At 37.0% G+C, this 12,292-nt stretch overlaps 1 protein-coding gene across 1 annotated transcript in view; it reads right to left on the bottom strand.

Annotated features, from left to right (window-relative positions):
• Window positions 1-12,292, bottom strand: part of ZSWIM6 (zinc finger SWIM-type containing 6) — a 142,561-nt gene that overhangs the window by 18,302 nt on the left and 111,967 nt on the right. The window contains exons 6-8 of the mRNA XM_006148326.2: window positions 6,921-7,100; window positions 1,904-2,080; window positions 1,485-1,631 (exon numbers count right to left, since the gene is read on the bottom strand). Of these exons, the coding sequence (XP_006148388.2) occupies window positions 1,485-1,631; window positions 1,904-2,080; window positions 6,921-7,100 (504 nt within the window). The remainder of the gene's footprint in view (window positions 1-1,484; window positions 1,632-1,903; window positions 2,081-6,920; window positions 7,101-12,292) is intronic.

Here is a 12,292-nt window from a genome sequence, read left to right on the forward strand (position 1 = left end):
GACTACAATAAGGAGGGAAAGGTACAGTGGTATAGAGACAATCCTTAGTAGTAGTCTGAAATAAGTGTTCATTGCTTGCAGGATGAAAGAGAAATGAATCTTCCCAAATCTAGGTACCAAATTATCTCAAAGATAATTAAAGGAGTCTAACTTAACATGTATTCTTTCTTTTTGCTGTTGCCATAGGGCGCCTGCCTTCGCTGGTGAGAGACAGAGAGAGAAAGCGAGAAATCATCTCCCCTCCCCTGCCAGGAGGGATGGCCATGCCACAATCCCTTCTCTTTCATTATCCTCTCAGGATTTGGGGCACACATACATACGCACCGAGTGTGATTTTCAAGTCACTGGATCTGGGATTGGAACCACAATCAGCCATGTGGGGAGTCCAACGCTTTAGCCACTACGCCACCTGCTGGCCCCTAACTTAACATGCATTCTAATTAACCTAACCGAGCTAACATTTTTTACATTTTGCTTTCTTAGATACTGCAACATTTTTACTGAACAAATTTTTTTAACCAGAATTTCTTAGCAAAATTCATTATATGACTTTTTAAAAAATCAGACTCTGAGTATCATGAGCTAGCTGGTCTTTCTGCAGTATAAAAAGTGCTGCACTTTCTTTTAGCCTGAATAGTATCCTTTATGTCATTCAGAAATAAAATGCCTTTGGCTACAGATTGTGCGTGTATTGGGGGAAGAATGGTTTCAGAAAGTTTCTCCAAAGGGCTCAGCAATGTATCTTGCAAACATCAGTGACGACATGAAAAACATGAAAAACTGAACAAAGTCATGACCATCAGAGCTACTGCAATGCAATCCCATCTGGGCTTCTCCCTTCTGTGGTTCAAAGTGTAACTTTGGAATTTTCTTCCACAGTATAAATGACGGTGTAATAATACAATATAGAGGGCATTAAAAAGTTACAACAAAAACCTCCTTTAGCCTCCACACTATTTTAACAAATTTTTCATTGTACTCTGAGTATTCTGTAATCACCCATGGACTAAAACCAAAACTGTAACAACAAAATAAAACCCCAATAGAAAGTTGTTAAAGTCACCCCTCGTCATAAAATATAAAATTAAGAGAATGAAAACAAAGCAACCCCTTCAAAAACATAAAAATAAAATTTATACTGATAGAAAGGGCAAGTGTACAGATTAATCACTATATATATATACACACATACATACATATATACATTTCTTTATCTGATCTGGGTCTTACACATCCAATAAAACATTTAACCCTCAAAAATGTCAGGAATATAAAAACAAATCATTTCTTATAATTTTCAACCAATAAAAAATAATGCCTGAAATTTCTCAAGGATCAATCATTAAACATTTTAAAATGCCGAGTAAAGCTATCTCTACAGCCCTAGTTTTAAAAGCCACCTACCTCTCCCAGAAGAGCATAAAATCTAGTGATGTCATTACCAAGAATTCTATTCCAACAGAAAAAAATTCTTTTACATTCACCTTTTTTTTGAGTTCGGAATATTTCCAACTGTTTCTGCTGTTGTCGTCTCAACGTGTTAACAATAGCTATTGCTAGTCTCAGTGCTTCTCTGGGGTACCCATGAGAACGTAATGCATCCACTCTTGCACAGGCTGTAGGAACGTGTTCTAAAACAGAAAGTCAAAAGGGTAAAGGTGCCACTGTCAGATATATGTGAAAGAACAGGATTTTATAGTAAGATGTTTCTCCCAAAATACTATTAAAGAGACACAGAAAGCATTTCCGAACTTGAATTTGAATGAAAAATTCAGCTCCCATTGCCAAGCATTCATCCATCTCCCATTGAATCCATCAGTTCTCTCCCTCCCACTCCAATAATGCTATAGAAACTAAACAAAGACGTAAGTCATGGAAATATCTTTCCGGTTTGGACACTTACCATGCCAGAGGGGCCACCCGCGGGAGTCAAAGAGGGAATTCTCAGTGTCGTCATGGTAACAGTAGTTGGTGTATAGGTCACTGCTGATAATGTGTTGCAAGTGGCTATCCTGCCAGTGGAGATCGCATGCTTCGATGGCTCGGGTGAACACTGTCCGATGTGGCCTGTTCGATGAATCTGTTTTTTCCACAATTCAGAAAGCCATGTCAGCTATTATTCACATGTGAATAAATCAGTCAAACCATTCTGTGGCCAGATGTTCATGAACACACCCACACACATTGTCCTACACCCCCTAAGCAGAAGGGTGAAGGGTAAATATTCTCACATCCTAAGTACTAGGAGGCAAGTTAGCTCGAAGAGCCACCACTCACTCGTTTTATCAAACACAAACATTTTGCAGCCATTAAAGCTAAGGTTAAAGGCATCCTGCAAAAGAATTGTCAAGTCTAGTTTCCATGCCAAATACACTCAAAGGAGGCAGTCGGCACAAAAATCACAGGAAAACTCACTGCTCCCCACTTCTGAGGTGCTGTGGTGGGCTGCCCCTGAGGGGATCAACAGCTCTCACAAACACTATGCAAGAGATGCGACACCAGCCATGGAACCTTTCAGGAAGATGCAGTCGGCCTTTAAAGATATGCATAAGGGTTGTGCTTTTGGTTGTATTTTTTAACTATATTGTGCGGTTTTGCACAATTAAAACTATTATGCTTCTTGGGATATAATGATTAAACGCCACTTTATATCCCAAAGGCATAAATGCATATATTTAACATTTCACAAAGCCACACAACATAGCTACAAAACAAACCAGCGCACTTACCTTGCCCCTACAGGCTGCCTCCTGACTCCTGGGCAGGTTCCATGACTGGTGTGATGTCCCCAGCATAGTGTATGCCGGGGCATCACAAAAGGGCAGAAGCATACACTCCGAAGAGGGTTCAAATCTCAGGACCTGACGGAGAAAAGAAATGTTTGGGGAATAAAGGATATTCTTACCCCAACTTCTGGAATTATTCAGTTCCTAAAGATCATCTGGTTCAAATTCTACCTGTACTCCCGCCCCTTGGGTCCCCATTCTAAACTTATCTTCAACTGTGGCACAAACCTTAGCAAGCCTCTACTGAAAGTCAGGGGAACCAACTGTTTCTGTTTATGTGTACTTAGAGCAAGTATAACCTCTCTCTGTTCTGAGCCTTAACTACACAAAAACCCTAATCAGGAGCTTCCTTAGTTAATAAGTTTTGCCTTCCTGTCACTGGACTCTTGGCTGAGCACAGACATAAGAGAAAACACAAAAATCAAAGAACTGACTTGAGAAGAAATGGGAGAATCCATCTAGTCCAACCCCTTATTCTGCTGAAGGACTGAGGAGAAGGAAGGAAAGTGATTTGCCAAGGTCACACAGTCAGGAAGAGGCAGCTAAGATCAAAACACAGACTTCCTGCAAATTCAGCTATTCTGAATGAAAGGCATTTGACAGGTCTTTAACAGAGAGACATTACTTCAGCTTGGTCTCAGGTAAACTTAGATATCTGTACCTGAAAGGCAGACATATCAAAATGCATGGATGACAGGTAATTTGAGAGGCATAAAAAATAATGCAGCTGTTACAGCCCCTGGTCAGACCCTTTGTTAGCAGCAGACAGATGTAGACACTGCAAATGGGAAGGTGAGTCCTATGTTTCTTTCAACTCATCCATTTTTTTGCTGAATAGAATAAATACCCCTAGCAAGAAATTGGTTCTACAACCTCTCACAATCAGTTGATCAAATTTCCAAAGTCCAAGTCTTATCCAACTATTTTAATGTCGTTTTGTCATTCTACTTACTTAATTCAACTCATCTTATAAAAACAAAATTTTAAAGCTACAAAGAAAAAAAGACATAAAGAAAGCTTAAAGTCACTATTATGTGTGTATTAAAAGAATGAATTAAGAATTCTGGCTGGTGACTAGGCTATCTGTAGCAACAAGTTGTGGAGTTTGATTCCATTTTTAAAAAATAAAAACCTGCAACTCAATGATGTCACACAGCAGTGAAATGCAATGCTCTGCAAGGCTGACTCACAATGGAAGGGTTTTGGGTTTGTATCCCCAGAGACCACCTTGAGTGCACCAGGCACAGATGTGCCCATGATCCACGGCTGGCTGAGGGTGGGGACAGATCACAGAGTCAAGATCCTTTTGGTGGTGCTTTCTCTTTCTCTCTCTGGCTCACGAAAGAAGTAAAAATAAATGAAACAAAATAAAGTAAAATAAAATAAAAACTTGAACTTCTCACATGCTGTTATGTGACTGTATAAACACAAAAAAATACAGAGGTCAGACGCTGGGCTTTTAACTTAGCTCTAAGACATCAATAAAAATCAAAGGTAAAAAAAGAATTTTATTTAAATAAAGATGTAGGCTTTAAAGTACTGTAACAACAAGAAAACACACAGAAATGAATTATGTACATAGACCATGACTAAAAATATGTATAACTGAAAACTGATTAGGTATGAAAATCATGTTGTTTTTATCTTGGAGGTCTGGGATTATTCAATTCTTGCAGCAATAAACAGATTATCTTGATGAAATGTTTAAATGATAAATACATCAATTTATCAAACTTAAAAACAAAGTATATGCAATAGTAATACATACTGGGAAAGAACATGGGAAATTAAGTAAAAGGGGAGAAATTCTTAATACTTTCATCCCCCTCCCCCAAAAATTAATACTAAAAAGGTAGCTATCATTCTCACAATTTAAAAAAAAAACTCGGGACTAGCAGATGGTATAATGGTTATGTTGTTGGACTTCTACATGGCTGATTGTGGTTAGAGTCTGGGACCCAGCAGCTTTAAACTCACACTGGGCATGTGTGCATGTGTGCCCAAAATCCCGAGAGGAGAATGAAGAACCAATTGCAGTGTGGCCATCTCCCCTGAGGGGTGATGTCTTACTTTCTGTCTGTCTGGAGAGCGCACACATCCTATAGCAAAAATCTCTTAAAACAAAAACAAAAACAAAAAACCCTCAGACTACTCTTTCAAAGGGTATAAATTCTAATGTTGTCGTTGAGTCTGACAAATTATCTCAGCAGAGGCAAGACCTGATAAGCACTTCATGTTCATTTTATTGAGCAAATATATAAAGTTCTGCACCATATGCATGCCCAATCCACTTGCAATGGCACAGCTGGTAGACTCTGCTGGTCACCACAGGCTCTCTCCATCCGCAAGCCTGCTTTGTTCTCCAAAAGTGTACTGACACCTGCTATAGGGAGGTCTCTTTTGACAGCCCCTCCCTCAGGAGGATTACTGTTCTGCCTTTAGGTACAACAGCTAGAAATACTGCCCTCAGAATCTAGGTCTTGACGTCCTACTGTTTAGGTCAAGCCATAAATAAAACGAACTATTTAATCTGGAGGCTGGACCTCTTCTTGCAAGCTTTATAAGGACTATGGAATATTCCTGTTTAATGAAGAGTGACATAAATGGAAAGTAAAAAGCTAAGTGTATTTAAATGATAAGAGTGGCAGTCCCCAAAGCAGTGGAATGAAACACAGAGAAACGTTCAGGTATAAAAAGGAAGGGATTAATGATATTGCCCATGTAGATATAGGAATACAATTTCCTAACAAGGTTAGAGAATAAATATTGAGTAGCTAGACTTTAAAATTTTGAGCATCTGGATAAAAACTGGGAATATGAGGGGTACATTTATTTTTGTTCAAGTTTTAAAATAAAGCCATCATGGACAATACAGATAGATTTCAAATACTAAACTCCCAAGGCAAATATATCCAGACAAAGCACAGCCAGAAAATCACCTTTCCCAAGTTTTAAAGCTTCTTTTTGATTGGACAAGTCTCAGTGGAGTAATAATATATTCCATTTTCTTTGTATATGCTAACATCACATTCAAACTAAGCACTTGACCCAGCTCTTTCTAATCACACCAACTCTCTATGTGGCTAGTACATAGAGAATGACAGTCTAGATTCATCTGATGTCACTTCATTCCTACTTTGCTTCTATAATGACTTTCAAGGTTTCTGAATTTCCTCAAAAAGAAAAAAAGCACAAAATCATAGGAAAGTAGTAGATGAATTCTGAAAGAAAAGCTTTATTTCCAAGAGTTAATTATCTAAGATTTGACTTTCAAATCAAAGAGAGAAGAAAATTCTGTAGTAGACAAACAACAATGGGTGGCTGGGTGGCTGGATCCCACATGGCGAACTGCAAGCCTCAGACTCTGCAGCTTGAAAAATACATCGGGCCATCTGCGAGCATGCCCAAGATCCCGAAAAAAGAAAATGTAGGAGAAGGAGCCATGGGAGAGTTTTTTTGTTTGTTTTGTTTTTGTTTTTTTAAAGATAGGAGGGACTTGAGCTGAATAGACAGGTCCAAAAGAGAGGAAGAAACTGAAAAGACGGGACAGGAATGAGAAGCAGAGGTTCTTTTGGAAAGTCAGGGAGCATTTCCTGGTTGTCCCAAAGATGGCACAAGTATTCTAGACAATTCTTCACAATAAACATCTTTCCTAGTCCAAATGCCAACAGCACCCCATGCACCTCGGTCTAGTCATAAAATGTTTCCTTGTTGTATTCTAAAACTAAGAATTTTTAACTGACATGCAGTAACCCAAATATGAATTGAGCAATAGATATTTAAAAAAATAAAAAGAAGCTCTCACAAGCATATTGTTTTACAAAATAATAGATACCATCCTATTCAATGATTTTTTTAATTAGAAAATGTTGACTGAATCATTAATAGGCCATTTTAACAAATATCAATATATAATATATGTATCACATCTCTCTATATTCTGAGAAGTATACAAAGTTCTCAGGTAAAATGGGAGCATACACACACATTCACAGTCAAAACATACTTTGCCTATGAGTTAGATACTAAGTCCCTACGTGAGATCATTTCCCTACACATATTGTAAATTACCATTATAAACATGTATGCACAATTAAGTAAATACAAATTGAGTGAAAATTACTGTGGACTCACCTTGGTTGGCATTTGCACCCTGAGGCAGAGCATTAGTTAAGTTGGGTAATTCACTGCCATGATTTCCATCTTCCCATGGACAGACATCAACACTGTTCCACTTTTTCAACTGTTTTAGCCAACTGGCCTTCTGCTCCAACTTGCAGTGGGGGTTCAAAACTATACACATCCACAGAGCACCTAATTTAAAGAAGGAAAGGAAAGAAAAATTTTTAAAAATTACTAAAATTTGTCCAATTCTAATAACTAATGATAAATTTCAAATCATTTCAAAAGGGATCCAGGTCGCCAATTTTATAACTCAATTCTCTTTCATCTAAACCACAAAGCTCATAGAGTTTAATGGGAGGAGGACAACATATCCCAAAGTTTGAATCAAAGACCTCAATACTGTTACATATAAAGATAAAAGATATTTCACAAAGATTAATGGCAATTATCTTCCTATTTGTAAGATATTTTAAGACAAAAAAGTAACATACAATATCCAAACTTCTAATTTACAAACAGATCCTGTACGAGGATGCTACAGAACAACACTCCAAATGGTTCTGCACAAAAATTACATTTACTAAGATTATCTTTTTATAATAAAAATATAGAGGCATATATCAGATACAAATAATACTTTTCTAGCCTCCTTATATGACTTTAACTTTTATTATGCTGATTAATTAATATGTATATCTATATGTCAATGTAGTATGAATAGTTTGGGGTTAAAATGTCAATAAAATAAATCTTTTAAAAATAAAATTCATTTAACTATACTTCCTTAAATAATTTAACCAAGAACCAATCTTTACATAAATGAAATCACTAAGTTAATGTCTTTACATGAATAAAATCACTAAAAATTAATAAAAATTCCACTTGTTTTTTTAAAGGAAAAGCAATAGAAAGTTATAAGAAAGGCATAACTCATCATGTGAATAACTGAGATAGCGGTAAACTTATTATTTGCTTGTACATTCTTCAAAGAGGCAATTAACTCAAGTAAATATTTCAGAAATTATAAGAGTTCATGTTTTACTTTACTAATTTTAAAATAAGACAGGGCCAGCTGGTGGTGTGGTGGTTGGGTGGCTGGACCCAAGTGCAAGTCTGAGACCCTGCAGCTTGAAAAACACATCAGGTGCATCTGCAAGCATGCCCCAAGATCCCCAAAAAAGAAAATATAGAAGAAGAGACTATGGTATGACCATCCTTCATGTAGGGTACATTCCCACTTACTTCCTTTCTCTCCCTCTCTCTGGCAAACAAGTGCCTTCAGACAAAATTAAACACACACACACCAGAGACCAGTACTACAAAGTTGTTCACAGTGTTTTCTTGTGTACAGGTCTGTGTATTATTTTTAAGTTTTTTTTTTTTTTGAGAGCTTTTTGCTATAAGGCGTGTATGCTCGACAGAAAGACAGAGAAAGATAGAGAGACAGAAAACAAGAAATCACCCCCCACGGGGGATGGCCACGCCACAATCCCTTCTCCATTCTCCTCTTGGGATCTTGGGCATGCATGCACATGCCGTCGACTACATGGGAATCCAGCGACATGCCCATTACACCAACTGCTGGTCCCTAGGTCTGTGTATTTTTTAATCAGTTGTGTTAGCCTAATGAATAATAAAGGTAGGAACAGACTATTTATGGTTTTTGTCCAAAAGAGTTGCTTTATATTCTTGTTAGAGCTCCTGGTATTTTAAATATCAAATAACTTTCACCAATAGAAAGTAACCTATCTAGGCCACAATATTTACAATCTACATTCCTGTATTTTTAAATGCCAATTATAAGTAAAACATGGTCAGTTGAAACAGAGTAGGACCCAACAGTCTCTCACTGATTAAAACTGAAAACTATGGACAAGGTACAAAAAGTAGAACTGGAGGACAATGAAAATTAAACCACAGCAAGGAAACTGGGAAAGGGAAATAAAACTAGAAGAAGCAATTCGTATAAGGGTCAATTTCCTATTAATTTTTTTTCCCTCCCATAACAATGATTAGCCCCATCTGAGGAATTCTGGAGAGGGTACATGCAGCAAAAAAAGTTGAGAGAACTTCATATTACTGGAATAAGGGGGTGGAAGTAGGAACATCTCAGAATTCTGTGTACAAACTGGCACAAGTCCTTATGACACCTCATGTGTGTGAGATATATCCAAGGCAGATCCAAGGGGATCTCACTTTCCCTCTGTCTCTCTGGTAAGGGCACCCTATTGCAAAACAAACAAACAAACAAACAAAAAAAAAACTATAAAAAAGAAAGAAAGAAAAAGGCAATTCTCAAAGCGAAACACAAGCTAAACTAAAACTTTAGAAAAAAGCAATGTCTGAAATAAAAACACTTGATGGGATAAATGGAAACGATAGAGAAAAGTAAGTCAACTTATCTCATCTGAAAAACTTAGAAAAAAACTAGATGAAATAGTTTAATATATGTGTCACTGGAGTACCAGGAGAAGATGAGGAAGAAACAGATGCAGAAAATTTTGGAGGGAATAACGACTAAAAGCTTCCCAAGCTTGGAGAAAGATGTGAAATGACAGATCCAGGAAGCTTAGCCAATCTCAAAAAAAAAAAACAAAAGACAACAACAACAAAAAACAGGTAAACTCAAAGAAAGCTATTTACTAAACTCATTGTAATCAAATTGCTAAAGCACAAATATAAAGAAAAAATCTTGAAAATAGTCTAGAAAACCAAAATACCTTCATGCTAGGTGGACTCAAAAAATTAGTTTTCTTAACAGAAATCACAGAATACATAATACAGTGGAATGACTCTATTCAGAATTCTATATTCAGCAGAAATACCATTCAGGAATGATGACAAAATACACACATTCTTATAACAGGGAAAACATACAGTATCTGTTACCAACAGACCTGTTCTGAAAGAAATGCCAAAGGAAGTCCAGTGGTGGTCACTTAGCGATGTTGTGGCCATCGTAAGTCACAGCACAACTGATTAACCACATGTTTCTGGTGATACTGGTATAAACAAGCCTACCGGGTTACCAGAGTCACGTAATACAGCACATAAAATTATGTACAGTATATAATACTTCATAATAAAAACAAACTATAATGCTAGTTCATGTATTTATACTTGTTATTATTTTAGAATATACTTCTACTTATAAAAAATGTTGACTGGAAAACACATTGTGTTACATTAGCAGCAGTCACACACATGGCATGTTTATTTCGTCTCTTGATTGTATTTTCTTTTATATTTGATTTAACTTTGTGTCATTTCATTCATTGTGGCTCTTCCACTTGAATAAGATGTGGAGGTGAAAGGCAGTGGTATTAATGATACTGACTCTATGTAGGACTAGACTCATGAGTGTGCTTTATTATAAAATGTTTAAAAAGATGGGACCAGCAGATAGCGTAATGGTTACTTTGCTGGAGTACCGCATAGTTGACCATGGTTCGAGTTTCAGACCTAGCGTATTTAAACTCATGCCAGGCACGTAAACATATGTTCTCAAAATTCCAGGAAGAGAATAAAGGAGAAAGGATTGTGGCATGGCCAACCAAGCCCCCCCGGGGTGGGGGTGGGATAATTTCTTGTTTTCTGTCTCTGTGTCTATCTCTCTGGCAAGCATATATGTCCTATGCCAAAACGCTCTTTAAAAAAAAAAAATTGAAGAAAAATTTTCTTACTAGGAATAGGATATAAAGAGAGAAAATATTTTTGTACAGTTACACAATGTGTATTTTAAACTAAGTGATGATACAAAAATTAAATAAATTTAAAAAAACGTAAAAACTACAAAAAAGCTATGGTTAACTTGTCATCATAAAAGATATTTTCTCATAAGTTTAGGGCAGCCTAAATGTACAGTACTTATACAGCCTACTGTAGGTATATAGTAAATTCCTAGGCCTCCAATATTTACTCACCTCTCACTCAATAACTCACTCAGAACAACTTCTAGTCCTGCAAGGCTTCATTCAGGGTGTACTGTTTTTTATCTTTTTTATTAAGAATAATTTTATTTAACTTTATTTATTTATTTATTTAAATTGGATCAGAGATGGAGAAAATAAGAAAGAGAAAAAAAATGTGAAAAAGCAAGCTGCCGGGTCTGGGACTCAAACCACAGTTGGCCATGTAGGAGTCCAGCACCCTTAACCACCATGCCACCTGCCAGCCCCCAATCTTTTTTCTTTAAAGAGATATTTCTGCTATAGGGCACATGTGCTCACTGGGAAGAAAAAGAGAGAGAGAGAGAGAGAGAAAGTGAGAAATCACCACCCCCAGTGGGGATAACGATGCTGCAATCCCTTCTCCATTCTCCTCTTGGGATTTTGGGCGTTGAATTTTAAGCCACCAGGTCCAGAACTTGAACTGCAGTCAACTATGTGAGCATCCAGCAATGTAACCATTACATCACATTCTGATCCTATATTCTTTATCTTTTATATGGTATTTTTACAGTACCTTTTCTACATTTAGGTATATAGATAAGCAACTTACTACTGTGTTACAAGTGACTACAGTATTCAGTATAATAACATGCTGTACAGGTTTTTGCCTAAGAGCAATAGGCCAAACAGAGGCATAGGTGTATAACAGGCTATACCACCCAGATTTGCGTAAGTACCTTCTCTGATGTTCACACAATGAAATCACCTAATGATGCCTTTCTCAGAACATATCCCTGTTGTTAAGGAACACATGGTTGTATAACAATAGAGGAGGAGAGTAAAGGCACCTGTATGGTTGACAGAGTACATTCCACATAAAGTAGCAAACATTAACTTCAAGTAGACTGTTAAAGCTCAGGTATGTTTACCGTAATACTGACACCACCCAGAAAAAAATGCGAGCAGATACAAACAAAAAGGACAACAGAAATGAAATAAAATAGAAATAATTTTTAAAAATTCAAATAATCCAAAAGCAGGAATAGAGGAACAGAAACAGAAAGGATAAACAGAAAACAATCAAAACAGAGAGAATATACAAAAAGCAACTGATTAAATGGTAGACCCAATTTCAACCACAGCAACAATTCCAAAAAACATAAATGGTCTTGGGAAAATAGCAGATGGTATAACAGTTACGTCACTGATCTCCCACATATTTGACAGTGGTTTGAGTCCTGGACCTGGTGGCTTGAACCTCATGCCAGGGGCATATGCAAGCGTGCGTGCCTAAAACCCCTAGAGGAGAATGGAGGAAATGAGACTGTGGCGTGGCCATTCCAGGGGGTGTGGGGAGACTATTTCTCGCTTTCTGTCTGTCTCTCCAGAAAGTGCATGTGCCCTATTGCAAACATTTCTCTAAAAAAAAAAAAAAATATATATATATATATATATACACACACACACAAAAACACAAAAACACAAGATCGC

The sequence above is a fragment of the Tupaia chinensis genome, unplaced genomic scaffold, assembly GCF_000334495.1.
Source record: "Tupaia chinensis unplaced genomic scaffold, TupChi_1.0 Scaffold000232_1, whole genome shotgun sequence".
Classification (NCBI taxonomy): Eukaryota; Metazoa; Chordata; class Mammalia; order Scandentia; family Tupaiidae; genus Tupaia; species Tupaia belangeri.